The 19790-nt window shown below is 46.1% G+C and overlaps 1 protein-coding gene and 1 non-coding gene across 3 annotated transcripts in view; one reads left to right on the top strand and one right to left on the bottom strand.

Moving 5' to 3' along the window:
• Window positions 1-19790, bottom strand: part of LOC124775043 (acyl-CoA Delta-9 desaturase-like) — a 646525-nt gene that overhangs the window by 81291 nt on the left and 545444 nt on the right. For both annotated transcript variants that reach the window (XM_047249823.1, XM_047249824.1), the window contains exon 2: window positions 2809-3031. In XM_047249823.1, coding sequence (XP_047105779.1) covers window positions 2809-3031 — 223 coding nt within the window. The remainder of the gene's footprint in view (window positions 1-2808; window positions 3032-19790) is intronic.
• Trnat-ugu lies at window positions 14228-14302 on the top strand. Its single transcript has one exon. It is a non-coding gene; the product is annotated as a tRNA-Thr (tRNA).

The raw sequence follows: 19790 nt of genomic DNA, 5'->3' as shown, positions 1-19790 counted from the left end.
CATCCCTGACGACCCGGGTTCGATTCCCAGTTGGGTCGGAGATTTTCTGCGCTCAGGGACTGGGTGTTGCGTTGTCCTTATCATCATCATTTCATCCCCATCGACACGCAAGTCGCCTAAGTGGAGTCAACTTGAAAGACTTGCACCAGGCGAACGGTCTACCCTACGGGAGGCCCTAGCCACACGGCATTTCCATTTATGGTTTCAGAGTCGTCCGCCAACAAACAGCGTAGTGGCATAGTTACGAGACGGCCATCTGTGTCCATCCCTTAATAGGGAACGTTCGCAGTCTGAAGGCTCAGTGTGGAGCAAACGTACGAAGCAAGCAGGCAACTATGCCAAGGGGATACATTTGTGCTTCCTACAGCTAACTGCGTGAATTTTAAAGGTGTTAAACGGTGGCCTTCCGAGTGGCAAGACTGTCCTTTCGGGGACTGCCTTACAAGCTGGACGTGCTGCGTCAGTTGCGCAGTGATACTGGTATCAGTGATCACTCATCTAGACGAGGTTCCGGACATCCATGCAGCACAGCCGACATCCAAGATCGTCATATTCTAACGACAGCAGTGCAAGATCGTGCGGCAACTACGATGCAGATAAGAGAGCTTGTGAACCCAGACGTGTCAACACGATTTCTTGTGAAATGGTTATTGGCAGTGGGATTACGGGCACGCACCCCTCCAGCCCGTCTTCCACTCACGCCTTGCATCGACGTGCACGGCTCCACTGGTGCCATCAGATGTTCACTTGGAAGATGTAATGGTGTGCCGTGGTCTTCAGCGATGAAAGCAGATTCTGCTCACACGCAAGTGATGGTCATTTGCACGTGCGACGTAGACCCGATGGGCGCAGTCTCGTAGCCTGCATTCGTTCAAGACACACTGCCCCCCCCCCCCCCCCCAGGCCTTATGGTTCGGGGTGCGATAAGTTGCAACTCTCGTACACCTGTTTCTGTAGGGGATGCTAACCAGCACTCGACACTAGCAGAATATTGTTAGACCCGTTCTTTTGCCGTTCTTGCAACAGGAAGGTGATGTGTTATTCCAACAGGATAATGCTCGACCACACAATGTCCGTTAAATTCGGCTTTCTCTGCAAGACGTGCAGCAACTTCCCTGGAATGTACGATCTCCGGACTTGTCTCCAAACGACCGCATGTGGGATATGATGTGACGGGAAGTGCCTCGTGCGACTCGTCAGCCAACAACTGTTACAGAAGTAGGTGAACAAGTCGAGCAGGTGTGGCATAGCGTATCCCATGAGAGTACTCGCCGTCTGTACGATAGACTGGAAGACAGAGCCAACGCCTGCATCGCTGCACGTGGAGGCTGCACCTTGTACTGATATGGGTCGATACCTGGTATCCCAGAACTGCTTGTGCTACTGGTCTGTAAATGTAACCATTTCATGCACTCCCTACGCACTGTTGCAGCAATAAATCTTCAGTGAATTGGAAATCATTGAAAGGGTGTACTACTTTCTTTCCAGCAGTGTAAATAATAAATAAGTCGATATAATCTCTGACAGTATATGTGAATTCGTTCACCTATCCATGATGCCACCACGACATGATTCACTTGACTGTTACATACGATATATCAAGTCTTCACTCGTTTGATAGTCAGCTCCTGAAGGGGACGACGACAGTGGACGTCCAAGTTCGAGTTAGAATTTAAACCTAACGCTGCAAGGAAACCGAGATAAAGTGATAGTGCAGATATGTACAATACATGCTGCCTATTTACTACGGAAAAAATATATACATCCAGTCAAATTTTCTTCTGGGCTTTCAATAACGGAAGTTTTGACTTTGAAATATTTATGCAGTCCCATTTAAGCATAAATGTTGACACAAAGGTTATTTCCTGAAGAGAACGGAGATTCCAAAACAGGAAGACGAAAAATACAAAGAAAATTAAGGAATGAAGATTAGAATTTAACGCCCCATCGAAGACCAGCGAGACAGACGTGAAAAAGTAAGTGAACTGTTTATTATTTCAAAAGTAGTCGCTGTAACTTCTAATACATTTATCCCACTGTGAGACAAGACGGTGTACGTTTTCATGGAAAAATGTTTGCGACTGCCTACGGAACCGTTATTGTATGCAAGCATGCAGCTCTTCGTCCGTAGCAAATCGACGTTCACTGATGTCTTTCTTCAGGGCTCCAAAAACATAGAAATAGCATGGCAAGAAATCGGAACTCTATGGAGGATGTATAAGGACTCCCAACGAAGCGTATGCAGAGTAGTCCAAATAACAATGGCAACATGTGAACTCGTCGCAATCTCTCCCCATGTGATTTCCGTATTTTTGGAGTCCTGAAGAAAGAAATCCGTGGATATCAATTTTCTTCGGCCGAAAGTGCACACCTGGATACAATTGTGGTTCTAAACCCAAGAGCAAACATTTTTCCATGAATAAATTGACCGTCTTGTCTCACAGTTGGATAAACCTGTTAACAGTTATGGCGATTGCTTCTGAGTTTGAAGTATTTATCCAGTCCCATTTAAGCATAAGTGTTGACACAAAGGTTATTGTTAAACAAGACGTTTGCTGAACAGAATGGAGATTACAAAATAGGAAGACGAAAAATACAACGAAAATTAAGGAATGTAGATTAGAATTTAACGTCCCATCGAAGACAAGGTCATTAGAGACGAGAACAAGCCGTCTCGTTTTCATTTTACTGCCGCTATAAAATGACCTGTGGATCAATAAACAGGCAGCTAACTAGCTAAATGACACAGTGCACTTTCTAGACACTTTGTACATCTTGTGAAACTACGTCGTCTGCTCCGTGACTTACCCCATATTGTGGTGGCGAGTTTGGCCGAGGTCAAGGTCAGCCAGAAGCCGTAGAGGAATCCTGTGTGCAGGAAGAGCTGCACGATGAGGTCCAGCCAACGGATGCGAGGCTGGTAGGGCACGAACGTCTTGGAGTCAGGGGCCGCCCCAGGTACCGAACCCGCGCCCGCGCCGCCGTCCGCCGGCGACGCCGCTTCGCCTGACGTCATCTCCGTGGCGCCCATCTGCAACACCAGCCGAGACCGCACCGTTACTCCTGCCACTCGTCAACGCCGTACGACAGGCAACCGCTCAGCGCCTGCTGTTATGCATGCAGTCTAAGTCGCTACGCGCAGGCGCTGTACCTGCTGTTCCAAGATGCCATCCATGCTAGTGACCAGTCCTGCGAAACAGGACATCGTCTCACCATCGTGGAATCAATTTATGAATTAAATATTTCTTGCCTCGTCATCTCACACGTATTAAATGAACGCGCTCGATTTTAATTTTAATCAAGACGTTTAAAACACTTATGAATTATCCCATCGTTTACCAGTGGTTACTCTGTGAAACCACGCTTTCTAGGTCGAGTACCTAGTTACCAATACCCGCCTCCGCATCGGGCACAGTCCCTTAACGCACGGTTTTTAACTCCGGCGGGAGGACCCCCCAATCTGTAGTGCTTGTGGCGTCCAGATAACTGTCCGCCACATTTTACTTGACTGTCCTTTATTCTCTGACCAGAGAGCGGTGGTTTCCTTGCCACCGGATTTGCCCTCTATTTTGCAAGACGACGCAACGACTGTGGTTAAGGTCTTACGGTTTTGTGTCCTGTCCAATTTGTTGCCTCGGATTTTAGGGAGAGGATTTTAATGTGCTGCTGGGTGACTGGTTCACCCAGGCTTTAGGTAAGAGGTCCGCCAGTCACGATTACCTACTTGTTTCACTTCGATTTCTGTTCTCTTTTCCTTGTGTTTCCTTTCCTTTTTTAGTGCGTTTCTTCTCCTCTTGTTTTGCCTCTGTATGTGAGGATTTGTAACTGCGTCAGGCCTGTGTCTTTTAGCCGTTCTCCTTGTTCGCTGTCCGTCTTCGTCCCTTCTCCACATGTGTTCCTGTTTCTATGCGTTTGGGCGCTGATGACCACGCTGTTTAGCGCCCGAAAACCTCAAACCACACACACACACACACACACACACCAATACGAAATAATAAAGTTTACTGAAAGCTACTAACCTCTAGCAGACACCTCCAGAACTCTGCGTTTAATAGTACAAATTTCAAGTTTTTCCTGTCTTCGACATCACCATTGTAGCCCATTCTTCTTTGTGCTCCTCTGTCTGTAAGTCGTTTCTTGTTTGTGATTATACAGTCCAGACACCTTGAGTTTTCGTTGATAGTAAATGTTTATGTGTTTCCAAATTATGTTTTGTGTTCCGCAAGCCACGTGTGGTTTCAGTTCGTAAGCACTGACAAGTAAGGGCGAAGTTATCTTTTCTACTCTATTTGCTGCTGACCAGTAACATGCTGTATCAGCTGTGGAATGAATTATCAGTGATCTCCTACACTGAGAAAGTGAACCGGTGGCTTGTCATAATGTGGCATTTTCTTGACGGGGATGTACGAAAATGGGAGCATAATCTTCAGCGAATTTAATGCATACGACAGAACCAGGGTGAAGAAAGGTGAAGAAGCCGTAGCAAGGATTGTGGCGGAATCAGCGAGTTAGCCAACTTTCTTTCTTCTTTTTGCTAGGTTTTATTCCATGTGGGCGGGGTACTCTTTCCCAGGGTTTGCCAATTTCATGTTATTACTTAACTTTGTGTCCGGAAGCCCTTACTGTCGTCACAGTCTTCAAGGTAAGCTAAATGAGGGAAATCGTGTTTCTCCAATTATTGGAATATAAACGCTATTTTTCACTTAATCTCCGTTCATTTCTATGGCCTTACCACACCTTCGTATGACAGCCTGTATGATCCAACTGTACTGGTGTCAGTTCTTGTTACGTGAAATATTTCCTCAGCGTTGCTGTAGTAATACGGGTACTCATGTAGTCTGTCCTCAAGTGGCCCGAAGAGACGGAAGTCAGAAGGTACAGGATTTGGGCTGTAGGACTGATGAGGAAGAAAAGTCCACGGAAAGTTTGAGATCTTCTCTCGGGTGCGCAGACCTGCATGTGGCCCTCCGTGATCTTTTCTTCAGTTTCCCAAGAGTCTTGCAATAGACTTCAGAGTTGATTTCTTGACCACGAGGAAGGATATCAAACAGAATAACCCTTTCAGAGTCCCAGTAGACAGTAGCCAAGACTTTACCAACTGAGGGTACCGTTCTGAACTTCTTGGAAGGAGACGTTTTGTGGTGCCACTCCACTGACTGCCGTTTTGTTTCAGGCTCAAAGTGGTGAATTCATGTTGGATCGCCTTTGGCAATGTCTGTCAAGAAATCGTCACCATCAGTCTCATAACGAGAAAATACTCCGGCAGAGATATTACTTCTTTTCTCTTTATGCTCTTCAGCTAGACTTGGAGGGATCTACTGCACACAAATCTTTGAATACACTGACTGACGGGCAAGTGTGTCAGCACCACCTACAGAGATGTCAAGTTGAGCACTGAGTTGCATGACTGATAATCGTCGACCATCTCAAATAAGAGAGGCTACAAGTTGCAGCATTGCAGGCATCACAGACGTTTGCGACCGCCCTCCGCGTCGGAGATCAGACAGTTTTTTTTCTCTTTCCGATGACAACAGACACTTCGCCCAGCAAATTTGGCTTTTATCCACTGCCCGATATCCGTAGACATTCTGTAAACGCCTGTGAATGTTTGCAGTTGTCTAGTTTTCCGCCAAAAGAAATTAAATAACTGCTCTTTGCTTGGAATGCACCTCAGTTGCAGACGACATTTTGAAGATTGGTCGTTCCACTGCCGGGAGTTAGTGGGAATATATGAGGTGATGCGGGAATTTTTACGGGTGTCACAAAGAAAATTGGCCGTGCGGTTAAAGGCGCTGCAGTCTGGAACCGCAAGACCGCTACGGTCGCAGGTTCGAATCCTGCCTCGGGCATGGATGTTTGTGATGTCCTAGGGTTAGTTAGGCTTACCTAGTTCTAAGTTCTAGGGGACTAATGACCTCAGCAGTTGAGTCCCATAGTGCTCAGAACCATTTGAACAAAGAAAATTAGAATTTTTTGAGCCACGACACCCCAAGAAATAATGTATTGCATTATTTATTGAACGCCCCTCGTATTTTACCTGTTTTTGTACAGTGTTATGAGACAAAATTTGGGGAACAGCCAAGTATTTGCATAAAGGAACGTGGAAACCGCCTAAAGACCGCAATCGGATTGGTCGGTGTACCACAGCGCCGTGTGGATTCGATCCGTATCTGCCACACCAGGTATAGATTGAAGTAATTACAAATAAAAGCATTCATTTTCAATATTTTTACTCTGACCATTTTTCTGTGTGTTTAAAGAGTAGACTACTATAAAATGGAACCTTTTGAAAGAATGTGGAACCTAGAAACTGCAAATTCTGTGGCGAATTAAGGTTTAAAATATTACTTGCAGGGGTCTTAATAAAAGAAATAACAATTCAGTTAGATTTGAATTCTCGTCCTTTATGTTCGTAAACTGTCAGCCCATCCAATCAGCAATTGAAACAGATGTCAACCGGTCGTCGGTGTACTAATTCTACCGACGTGGAGTCCTTATACTTTCTCGAATAATGATTTTAAAAAGAAATGATACGATGAGTTAAATTACAATGAATCGCGACCTATACTGTAGCCTATTATATTGTTTCTATTTGACGATGTAAACAACACGTTGAAGCTCCAAAGACCGCTAGAGTTGCGAACAGTCACTTCTGAACTTGGGCATGCGCAATGCTGTGTTCTTGGACCCTAAATTTTTCGGGCCGAGCAATCTTTTTTGCCTCTCATTGTACAAGACCAATCATAAAAACTGCAACACGGCGAAGGCGGCATTGAATGAACGTCAGTCTGGCACTAGGTGTACGAGATGCTTGGATGTACAGATGACTAGCATTGAACAGCACCTGCACGAAGTAAGGCGCAGTAACTTTATCTACGCCGTAAATATAAAAGAAAATATTACGCGGGTGTTTCTCATTCATAAATCCCAAAAATCGGTTATTTGTGAGAACATGGTGCTATGCCTCGCGTAAAAAAGTAAAAACGTGTATCTCAGAAATCAAATGGTTCTTTTAGTGTTCCCCCAGGAACAAATCCATCCCCAGAAAAGATCTCTTAGCTATTACTATATGCTCTTCAGCCATATGATATTACACAGGGTGTTAAAAAATGTTCGAATTCTTTGAGACGTGGTAGTCCTCATCGAATTAAGAAAAATAAGTCCAATAAACATGGGTCCGAGGATACTCACTTTCCGAAATAAATACGTGTTAATAGGAAGGGCTGCGAGATGCTTGGTTATGGATATTGGCACAGTCGTCGCGTTGGCACCCCGTCAAATGTGTCGGCAGTGTTTTACGATGCCTTTCTCATAGTACTCCACCTAATATTAGGTGGTCTGCAATCAGTTGTGTCGTTCGAGTCGCGTTGTAGGCTACGTTAGTTTTCGTCGTGTTTGTGTGCCTTATTGTACAGTACTGTCAATCCTGGGTACGTAACATGGTGTTTTACCTTCTTCCAAACGCGGATTCACTTATTTGTTTACTGTTATTCCGCTGCTTGTAGCATAGAAATGGTGTAGTACATTTACATTTTCTCTCTTCCACCACCTGTTAGCAATGGATGCCTACTACTCGACAAGTGAAATGGCGGATATGATATTCTGCTATGGTTTAGCAAATGGGAGTAGCCTGCAAGCCTGTGTCCTGTACACTGAAAAATATCCACATCGCAGAGTGCCCTCTGATGAGCTGTTCGGCAGACTTTTCCAGCGCTTGAAGGATACAGGTGCCCCAGCACCTCGGAAGACTGACAGTGGTAGGGCCCGCGCAGTCTGTACACCTGGCATGGAGGGGCGTGTGCTACGTTTGCTGGAAACAAACCCTGAGACCACTGTGTGATGTTTAGCGGTAGCACAAGGCGTGGTGCGGTACTTGACGAGCAATTGCTGTACCCATATAATCAACAAAGCGTTCATGCCCTCAGGCCACAGGATCATCATGGCAGACGGCGGTTCTGTCAATGCCTGTTGCAGAAGTGTGCCGCAGATCCACTGTTGACATCCAACATTTTATTTACCAATGAGGCAGGGTTCACAAGAGGTGGTGTTGTGAATTTCCATAACCAGCATCTACGGGCAAATGTAAATCCGCGAGCAATTTAGGAAAGAGGGTATTAATTCCGATTCTCAATCAACGTATGGGTAGGTGTACGTGGCGATAGATTAACAGGGCCATACGTGCTACCACAAGGGTTAACTGGGGCGCATTATCTGGACTTCCTCATTAAAGTTTTGCCTACTTTGCTGGAGACGGTGCCAGTGCAGCAACGAAAACAAATGTGGTTCATGGCGCACCAGCACACTTCGTTACAACATGCGCTATCATCTGACGCAGACATTACAGGACCGCTAGATTGGTCGGATGAGGGAGGGGGGCGGGGGGGGGGACACCTTGGCCTGCTCGTTCCCCTGACCTAGGGGACACTTGAAGGAATTGGTGTACGCTACGCCAATCAACGATATGCGGACGCTAGCGGGTCACGTCTTCAATGCGTGCCAGCAGGTACAACTAAAACCGGGTATACTTCTGAGTGCGTCATTCCTTACGCCGAAGGGGAGAGGCGTGCATTGTCATGAATGGACGCCATGTTGAACGCTTCCTGTAAACACGTGTTTATCGCAGAAAGTATGCATTACCGGACCTATGCTTACTGGATTTATCCCAGAAGAATATGCATTTCCGGACCCATGTTTACTGTACTCATTTTTCTTGTTTCGGTGAGTACTGCTACCTCTCAAAGTATACGACACTTTGGCTGGCGAATCTTTTGTATTTTAGTATTACGAACTTCAGCCTATAAGCTGCATGATGCAGGTGTGCCAATACCATGCAGCTAAGAGAGCTCACTGCGCTGGGAAGTAGGGTTAACTCATTAAACAGGACGAGTATGTCAAGATGGTTTGATTTGAATGTCTTTAAAGCTGTCAGATAATCCGGAATGCTAGTTCCCTTCTTTGACATCGCTAACTCCGTCCAGGATAGATTCGCATTTTTTGTGTTATGACAGGAGCATTTTTCATTCAGGTTCCCAACTTTTACTTTAACATAATTTTGACATTACACCGCCATATATTTTTTTGACTCGGCTGACGACTGATCAGGCATAGGCTTTTTTTTATTTATAGAAGTGGTGACCTTCGAAAACCTCCCACAAAACCGTGTTTTTTTGCATGTTTTTGCAAGTATAATCTGAACGGGACACATTAATTTTAGCCTAATTAAAATTTTTGCAAAAGGATTTAATCGATTCGCAGAGTTTCCCTGTGCGCCAGCCACGCTTCGTCGTTCAAACTTCGCTTAATGTACTGTAACATAGATACAGTGAGACAGATCTACGAATGGCTATATAAATGGCCGCTGGTCCGAGCTAAACCAAAAACTTTTCATACCATATTTATAGCTCAAATAGGAAGGGAGCAGTGAGACCCCCCCCCAAACCGCAGTTCTGGTTCAAATGGCTCTGAGCACTATGGGACTTAACATCTGAGGTCATCAGTCCCCTAGACTTAGAATTACTTAAATTTAACCACCCTAAGCACATCGTACACATCCATGCCCGACGCAGGATTCGAACCTGCGACCGTAGCAGCAGCGCGGTTCCGGACTGAAGCGCCTAGACCCCTTCGGCCAGAGTGGCCAGCCCGCAATTCTGTGTGCAGCCTTTTCGGACATATGTGATACAGCGCTTCCGCGCTGTAACGATAGGAGTGGACCCAAGATTGGACTCTGTGGGCCTCCCTTAGTGCTTTCTCCCCAGTCACTTAATTTTTCTACCTTTACAATTGTTAAGTGTAATTCAGACCAGCTGTGTATAAAGCCATTAATTTCATAAAACCAACTCTTATAGCCAGCGGCGTACATCTGTGATCTGGGAAAAGTCGGTGCAGTGTGTAACAGCACGTAGCCAATATGCAGCCTCTCGGAATGGCCTGTATGTGACGGAGCTTCAGAAGCAGCTCTTGTGGGCCCACGGTTCTGAGGATTCGACGCCGGCGCCGCCCCCGCCGGCCAATCGATATGGCGGTCGCGCCGCCACGGCCGCTGACTGTCGGCGGCCGTCTGCTGACGGCTGACGACTGACGGCTGATGGATGCCTGCTGAAAGGCCACAGGCGGCCAAATGTCGCCGCCGCGGCAGCCAGCGAGTGCTCTCTGTCAAAAGTCGAGTCCTCTGGGCCACGTTCCTGCAGTGGAGGGCGCAGCGGTCTAGGACGCGCCGCGGTTGCGCCGAAGGAAGGGAGCGAGGTCAGTGTTTAACCGTCCCGTCGGCGACGGTGTCATCACACGTGAAGTACGAATTCGTGTTTTGTCTGGAAGGGGGAAGAAGCAGACAGTGTCTTTTAAGCGATTGAAGAAAATACTGAGAAACCTAAATCTGGATTGCCGGTCGCCCTCCCATCCAGTATCTTAAACACTGCACCACCTCGCTCTCGACAGTTCGCCGAAATCTCTCCGTGGGGGAGAAAAGAGAGTGGTGAATTTCCAGTCTGTCTGGCTGTCCTACGAAGGGGAGAACAGAAAGTACAAGTCTTAGTACGGTCGATGGGGACCACGCACTGGGACATTTAAACGTCGTGTGCAGCACTGAAAATTCCTGGGGAATTATAACGGACGGCGATTCGAACTCTGTACTTTGCATTTTGCGATCAGTATTCTTAACCAGCCCAGCCCAGTCGGTCTAGCATGCGTTTTTAAGCTGCCAAATGGCTTCAGAGCTCCCTGTACAGCGAAAGATTCATTTCGGAAACAATACCCAAGTTGCAGCTAAGCCACTTCTCCCCAACATCTATTCTTCTGGGAGTGCTATTGCAACTGAATAGCCAGGAGAACTCCTGTATAGATATTGAAAGTAGAACAGAGGGGCCGGCAAAAATGAGTCTGGGAGTCAGGGTCGTGAATGGTGCCTCGAAAGCTCAGCTGATGAGGGGTAGTCTGCGACTGGTAACGCTCCAGAATAGAGATCCGGACTGGTCCACACAATTTTAGAAAAAAACTTTTTCTTTGCAGAGACGGTGACTGACTAATTGTAAGGTATTATTTTTTCCTCATTCATTTTTTTATGATACAATCATAACCGGTTTCGGCCTTCAAAGGCCTTCGGAGGCTATGGGCGGCATTTGATGAACAAGTGTTCATTCATTGAAGGCCGAAACTGGTTAAGATTGTATCATAAAAATGACTGAGTCAAAAATAAAAAAAATCTTACACAAAGTTTTAACTTGCCAGGAAGGTCCAAACCAGGGAATACTCGGCTAAGTGAGGTGTGTTCCTTCTATCGCACAGCATTGTTGGCTGCGATATACTGTAAAGGCTCATGGGCCAAATCAGAAAATTTGCGTTATTGGTAACCACCACGAACTCCGAAGTGTCGGGGTTAGGCTATAAATGCAGCTGATACGCCTCCGTATCTAGGTGTAACAGATAGCACCCGCCTGTCCTGTATCATCCAAAACGGAAAGAAGATCTTATCAGCCGGAGTACGGACTATTTTGTCAGCGTACTTCCATAAAGTACCCCTACAGCTCACCAGAACCCGATCTACTATCGGAGGAAGTAATCTACGAAATGTGTTGACTCGTTTTGGCATGTTGTTCGTAAAGGCCACAGATCCCGTTTTTAAAGCGAGAACAAAATCCGCCACAAAATCTTGGATGCTCTGCAATAGCCCACCAGCTTCTCGTCCCCGATACGCATATCAAGCTGAGAGTCCTGTTTCCCTGTGTCAGGCAATACTACTTCATGCTAGTTGTACATCTAAGGATAACTTACTCCTATCCACGGCAACATTATACGGGAGACTTTTCGAATTAACTCCCATCTGTTCAAGATGAATCGCCCAACCCAAAACGAACTGGGTGTATGTGTGGCATAATAAACATCAAACTTTTCTGCCCAGCAGTGTCAGGTCGCAATGGTGTTACGTTGTCAACGGCAGATTGGCGATGGGTGAGAAACTACTTGAAATCGCGATGGAAGTGGACCCATATTCCACAAAGTGTGCTTACAAGATACCCTAGTCTCCTAGGGTTTATTGTGCACAGATCAAAACGAAACACGGTCATTTATTCAGAAAAGAATGGCACATATCACCTGCACTGCACCTTCAGCAATATGACTGAACTATCACTTCCAGCCAGCTGCAAAGCATAGCAGCTATATGTGGTGCATGGCTTACTTTGACTGTTACGTACATACAGGATCAACAACAGGCACATCGGAGATTAGGGACTATTTAATCCAGAAACACTGGTTACTAATCAAATAAGCTGCAACAGAAGTATGAAGTGTATTTCTGAAAATTTCTAGACGTCTCTCTCAGTAAATACAACTAATTTTCACTATTTTTCGAGAAATGAGCTATTGCTTTTTCTGAAGAAATAATGTTGCTTAAGTAAACAGTAATTTCGTATGTATGGTATGATTGGTTGGGAGCTCCTCAATGTTCAACCGCCTGTTTTCAATTCGAGCCACTGCGGCGCCTTGAGCACCCATAATTTTCTCCAGTAATTCTACTGGGGAAGGAGGCTTACAGGTTAAGTTGCGGTCCGAACCACGTGTCGTTCCTGGTACAGCTTTATATCACTGTGAGGTGAATGCTAGCGTATGGAGAGACAGCAACCGGTGTCCGGTCAGGATTCGATCCTGCGACCTTGCAGTTTCCAGACTTGCACTTTCTTTGATTTCCCGAAAGGTTTACTTTACCTGTATACCTAAGGAAGATGGACTCTGAGTCGTGCCAACTTCCATGGGTTGCTGGCGCCACGGTCCAGCGATATCCGGTCGCTATCGATCATCACGGCCCGCCGCGAAGATCTTTGATGGCGGTTTGACCCACATTTTTGGGATTGAAATACCAGACACAAAAGCACGGTAGGAGTTGGTCATGGGTGCACTTATAGAATGGTGGTTCTGAGGAGTGGAATTTGAGCGACGTGTACGAGCTACCAGCGAGAGGACGGAAATGGGCCATCGGTATGTCTTGCACGGGGCATCCCAGCCCGTCATTCCTGGTTGTCGTGCCATACAGCAGGCGACCGTCAGGTTGGTATCCCATATTTGTCCGGGGAGATTCCAGACAGGTCTTCCGCCTGTAATCTCATTGACTGGAGCAGAATTGTCTTCGGCGATGAGTCTCGCTTGGAATCAAGCCCCGATGACCAGCGATGATATGTTTGGAGGCGTCCCAGACGGTGGGATACCAACCCGACTGTCGTCCACCAAAGGGCGCGACAGCCAGGAGTGATGGTCTGGGGTGCTTTCATTTTATAGCAGGACCCCTTTGGTCGTCACCCGCGGCATTCTTACAGTACAACAGTACTTTGACGATATTCCACGCCCCGTTTTGTTGCGTTTCATGACAAGCAATCCTGGGTCTACATTTCAGCAAGATAATGCCTGATGCGCATGGCGACAGTTTCTCCCATTTGTCTTCATGCTTGCGAAATCCAGCCTTGGCGAAAAAAGTCAGATCTCTCTAAGTGAGAAAATTTGGAGCATTATGGGCAGGGCCCTGCTACCAGTACATCACATCTACCAATTTCCCTCCCAATCGGAAATTCCTTCGTAGTTTGTTGTTTTTCTTGTCTTAGAGTGTATCTGCTTTTCATGAAGAAGCACATTTTAGTTTTCAGAAGACTTGCCAAGCAGTCTGGAAGACACTTCAGCACAAATTCTGAGAGGAAAATATTCTTACAAGCTACAAACTTGAGTCGATTAATTGTTTTTTATGACTAGCAACACATCGAGCTGAAGTGGGTGTTAACAAAAGTGGCGTTGCGGTTTGTGAGGGAAAAGAAAATAAAGCATGCTTGTGTGATAGCACTCGAATATTAGAAGCAGCCCGTTTAAAGCCTCGTGGTGAAAGAAATTTTCACCACCTAACAGTTTATACCTGGAGGATGTATGGAGAGATGGTGACAATGTCCCTGATCACTGGGATTTTCTCCATTGTACTTATATGGTATCTGTTCTTTCGGATATGTCCGAAGGAACAGATACCTTATCCATATAAGTATATAGTTCTGGCAATACCGCCCATGACCTTCTTCTTCTGTGCGGATGCACACATATTACCCGAACTCTTACGGGACTTGGTAGGACTGTCTTCCACGAGTAGAGTGTGTTAGGTACGGACACTACGAAGGTAATGTGTGCAGATATAGGGTGAGAATGTGGGTCTCGCGGCAGGCGTGCGCAAGATAGTCCCTGCAGTCTCACTATCCTCTGTGCCCTCGGTGGCTCAGATGGATAGAGCGTCTGCCATGTAAGCAGGAGGTCCCGGGTTCGAGTCCCGGTCGGGGTACACATTTTCGCTCGTCCCCGTTGATATATATCAACGCCCGTGAGCAGCTGAAGGTATTAATACATAATTCTAATTTCTCCAATGTCGACTTCTAAATCCCAAATCTCTCCGCAATGTCTCGTCGAATGAAGGAGTGGATACTCTTGATGGTGTTCCGTCCAACGGAGGGGCGCGTTCGTGGAAGAAAGGTGCCTAAGTGCACAGTGAAAGAAAAACTTTCCAGTTGGGCGTCTGGAGCCAGCCCTCATGGTCTCCGGGCCAACAATGCAATTCATCTCTTTTCTTTCTTTATTTTGTTGTGGTGAATAGTGTGTGGTAGACCGTGGCACACCTTTGATCTGTTTATGTCTTCATGACAGAGAAAGGAAGAAGAAGCTGTGAATATAAAACTCTGCTCTCACTCACAGATTACTCTGGAGTAGCACCAAACTTAAATACTCTTGTGCCTAAAGGATCACTGTTAACAGCGTCATACCATCACTCCATGAGACTCAATACAGGTTTGGCATTTAGGCCAGAGCCTTGCACCACAGTGTGGTGGTCAGCAACACCATATCGTCACGTGTTTCTCTTGGTAGCAACCAAGTACCTGTGTTGAAAATTTCTTCCACTTCCAGAAATTGAACAGGTTATTATCATTAAACGCAGAAGACAGGGGTACACACTGAAAGCGTTCATTGAGGGTCTGTACAAGACGGATGAAGTGTCTGATATCGTGACAGTAGATGAAATGGGTGTCGATTTAGAGGGCACAGTTGTTTCGGTATTAGAAGTCTGACAGAGGTCTGCAAGAGTTACGATCAAACAAGGGACGGGGAGTAGGTAACATTCCTTCGGAATTTCTAAAACTATCGGAGGAAGTGATAATCGACCGATTATTCAAATTAATTCGTAATATCTGTGAAGCTCGAGACATATCGTAGGACTTTCAGAAGAATATTATCCATACAATGCCGAAGAAATCAAAGGCAGATAAATGCGAGACCTAGCCGACAATCGGCTGGACCATGACCGGAATGATATAAAAAAAATGAAATAAAATGGAAAACGTAAGTCAGGATTTGTTAGATGGAGATCAGTTCCTTGTGAATTATAGAGAAAGACTGGGAAAACACAGTATGTACAAGAACTAAGAAGCAACAATAAAATAGAAAACCAGGAGAGAAGTGTTCTGATTAAAAAGGGGGGTAAGATAGGGATGCACTCTTTTTTCTCTGCTGTTCAACCTGTGTGTCGAAGAACCATTGAAGGATTTAGAAATTGATTTAGTGAAGAGGTGTAATTTTTTAAGTAAAAAAGAAGGAAGATTAAGTTTTAATATCCCATCGACCACAAGAGGCTCAGGGGTTTCATCAGACTCGGAGATTAATCAGTGGTAGTGATTTAACTGTTTCTTAATGTGAATTGCAGCAGAGTGGTCATGTAGCTAGAGGTGAGCCACAGGGAAGTGTATCGGGACCTTTGCTGTTCAAGTTGTATCTTAATGATACAGCAGACAATATTAATAGTAACCTCAGATTTATCGTAGAAGATGGCTCTGAGCACTATGGGACTTAACATCTGAGGTCATCAGTCCCCTAGAACTTAGAACTACTTAAACCTAACTAACCTAAGGACATCACACATATCCATGCCCGAGGCAGGATCCGAACCTGCGACCGTAGCGGTCTCGCGGTTCCAAACTGCAGCGCACAGAACTGCGCGGCCACTTCGGCCGGCGGTTGTCGTAATTATCAGTATGCATAGGTCAGCACGAGATGATGGCTCTGAGCACTATGGGACTTAACATCTGAGGTCATCAGTCCCCTAGAACTTAGAACTACTTAAACCTAACTAACCTAAGGACATCACACATATCCATGCCCGAGGAAGGATTCGAACCTGCTACCGGAGCGGTCGCGCGGTTCCAGATTGGAGCGCCTAGAACCGCCTAGAAACGTGGTATCCTATGACTACAATACCAGTACATCTCAGTTGGAATTAGACAACTCTTACAAAAATTAAACTTACTGGCAGATTAAAACTGTCTGCCGGACCGAGACTCGAACTCGGGACCGTTGCCTTTCGCGGGCACGTGCTCTACCAACTGAGCTACCCAAGCAGGACTCATGTCCCGTCCTCACAGCTTTACTTCTGCCAGTACCTCGTCTCCTACCTTCCAAACTTAACAGAAGCTCTCCTGCGAACCTTGCAGAACTAGCACTCCTGAAAGAAAGTTCCATATCAGCGCACGCTCCTCTGCAGAGTGAAAATCTCATTCTGGGAAGTCTTAAAAACACCTGGAGGTAATAATTTGGAGGGATATGAAATGGAATAAGTGGCAATGTGAGTCGTCTGGGGAGTGAGTAGGGAATTCCACGCATGTGCGATAAACACTGGGTCCGGACTGCGCAGTAGTTGACGTAACTATCTAGTAAGCAGGAGATCACGGGTTCGGGTCCTGGTAAGGCAACGTTTTCACTAATCGCCGCTGATTTCGCACAAACTCCCTTTGCAGCTGATGTCATCAGTGCGTTGCCTTTCCTTTCCTGTCTCCCCCCTTCACCATCAATTACATGAGATGGAAAGATGAAATAGGGTCAGTCGTACGTAAATCAGGTGGTAGATGTTTGTTCGTTGGTATGATAATGGGAAAACGCAATCAGTCTGCGAAGGATATTGCTTTAAAATCACTGTTCCTACATAACGTCGAAATCCAACACCAAATGAGACTTGCGGGAGATATGTACAGTTTGACTGGGGACACGATAGGTCACAGATTTGATGGGTCACGAGAGAGTCTCAGAGAAATGCTGAAAAACTTAATACGCGAATGCAACAGTAACAGGCACTAATAAGTAGTACAATAGATTAAAAACTTTTGCATCAATGATAAATAAAATGTGTGTTTATACGTAAATTACCTTTGGATTATAAATGTAGAGTAATATTTTGTAAGAAGTAAAATATAGGGCATCCCGTTGCTTGTCAGAAGTTCCAGAGGGGCTTCCTACTGCAATGATGCGTCATCGTATCTTAGAGAGGAAAGTAATCTCGTGCGCTCCGTCGTACCTCGGAGGTAAAGGGTCGGCGCTGCTCCTTGCCGCCCGCTTGTTTTCGGCGACGCGGCCATGGCGCCCCGCCCGTTGGTTCTCTAGTGATATAAAGTCTCGGCGGGCGCCGCGCCTACGCGCCGGCTGGCCGCAGCCCGCCAAGCAGGCGCCACCCGCCGTGACGTCACAGACCACAGGCCTGCGCGGCGCCTCTACCCTGCCCTAGAGGTCGTCCCCGCCGTCCCTGGCTGGTTTGACGCCCCGAGCAGTTCACTTCCGCACGCAGCAAGCAATCACATTTTTTGGTTTTTATGTTTTCTTTATTCGTTGTGACCAATTAAGGAGCGCGTTTGAACTTACTTAGTACCTTTTTTTTCCTTTTCTTCCCGTCATCTTCTCAGCCGTTCACTTTGTTTCATTTCTTTTCACTTTACACGCCTCCGTAATGTTGATCAAAACGAAACGTGGTCATCGCTCCGAAAAGACTGGCTCATATCACACGCGCACCACATTGAGTAGTACCACTAGAAAGTATTACACACTGAAAGAAAAAAATTGCAGCACCAAAAAGATTTCGTGCGACATAACGAAAGTTGGTAGGCGTGTTTCTCCATCTGAAAGATGATGTATATTCAAATTCCGCGCCAGTCGCATAAGGGTGACGCTAGTAACGACACTGTAAGGATGCAAATCAGGTTTGCTTTCAAGACACGCTGTAACAGTGGTGAGCATTAATTACCTTTGAGATTGGATGTGATAAGTTGATGTTAGTCAAGAATTCTTTTAAGACAACCAAGACCCAATTATTAACCCCTCACTAAGTTTGAATGAGGTGGTGTAATAGCGCTACAAGAAGCTGGATGTTCCTTCTGCAATACAGCAGAAAGAGTGGCACGAATATAGCCACAGTACATGATTGTCAGCTGCGGTGGACACGAGAATCTATGCCACGTGGCACTACCAAGAGGGAAGATCATCGCATTCGGCGTATGGCTATGGCACGTCGTACAGCATCTGCAGCAACAATCTGAGCATCAGATGGCACCACTGTGGTCCAACGAACTGTTACAAACCGGTTACTTCAAGGACAGATCCGAGACAGACCCCCTGTTGCGTGCATTCCATTGACCCCAAACCATTGCCATTTGCGACTTCAGTGGTGTCAAGCGAGAGGCCGCTGGAGGGCAGAGCGGAGGTCTGTTGTGTTTTGTGATGGATGCTGCTTCTGCCTCGGTGCCAGTGATGGCCGTCTGTTGGATAGAAGGCGACCAGTTGTGGACCTGCTTCAGGCGCTTCAGTCCGGAACCGCGCGACTGCGACGGCCGCAGGTTCGAATCCTGCCTCGGGTATGGATGTGTGTGATGTCCTTAGGTTAGTTAGGTTTAAGTAGTTCTAAGTTCTAGAGGACTGATGACCTCAGATGTTTAGTCCCATAGTGCTCAGAGCCATTTGTGCCATTTTTTTTGTGGACCTGCTACCAACTTGGCTGTGCGGACACACTGGACTACACCTGGAGTTATGGACTGGGGTGCGATTTCGTATGACAGTAGGAGCACCCTCGTGGTGTTTCCACTCATTATGATTGCAAATTTGCACGTCAGCCTGACGATTCGACCTGTGAACAGCATTACGGGGTGGGGGGTTCCAACAGGATAGCGCTCGCTCACATACCGCTCTTCTAACCCAACATGCTTTACAGAGTGCCGACATGCTCGCTTGGCATGCTCGATCGCTAGATCTATCTACTGTCGAGCATGTATGGGACATAATCGGAAGACAACTATAGCGTCGTCCGCACAGTGCATAAATGAAAAAATGTTCAAATGTGTGTGAAATCTTATGGGACTTAACTGCTAAGGTCATCAGTCCCTAAGCTTACACACTACTTAACCTAAATTATCCTAAGGACAAACACACACACCCATGCCCGAGGGAGGACTCGAACCTCCGCCGGGACCAGCCGCACAGTCCACGACTGCAGCGCCCCTGACCGCTCGGCTAATCCCGCGCGGCTGCATAACTGACACTTGTTATTAATGTACGAGCGTTTCACATCTTCAGTGGCATATCTCGCGCCTGCAGTTAGTCACGTGTTCCGTAGATCATACGAACGATTCTTTTATCGATATGGTGCGAAACGAGTCAGTTTACAGGATATGTGTACATGATTAATGTTAACTTTAATGAACACAATATCATTTTATTCCTACTCATACAACTATACATAGAACAAGTTTTTTTAACTGTCAACCAGCTTTGAAGTAGAAATTTGTCGGTGGAATAGAAGGACTTGTCCAGGAGAAATGATTTTAAATTAGATTTAAAACTTGCTGCACTACGTGTCAGACATACATTAACCTGTGATCTTGTACTGTTAATCACTTAAAGATGTTGCCTATATAAATCTATTCCCGAAATGTCATTACTCTACATTGTGATTTTCGTCTGTCTATGAC

The sequence above is a fragment of the Schistocerca piceifrons genome, chromosome 2 (genome assembly GCF_021461385.2).
Source record: "Schistocerca piceifrons isolate TAMUIC-IGC-003096 chromosome 2, iqSchPice1.1, whole genome shotgun sequence".
In the NCBI taxonomy this organism is placed as follows: Eukaryota; Metazoa; Arthropoda; class Insecta; order Orthoptera; family Acrididae; genus Schistocerca; species Schistocerca piceifrons.
Note: the sequence above shows the minus strand (reverse complement) of the source record. Positions and strands in the feature narration are given on the sequence as shown.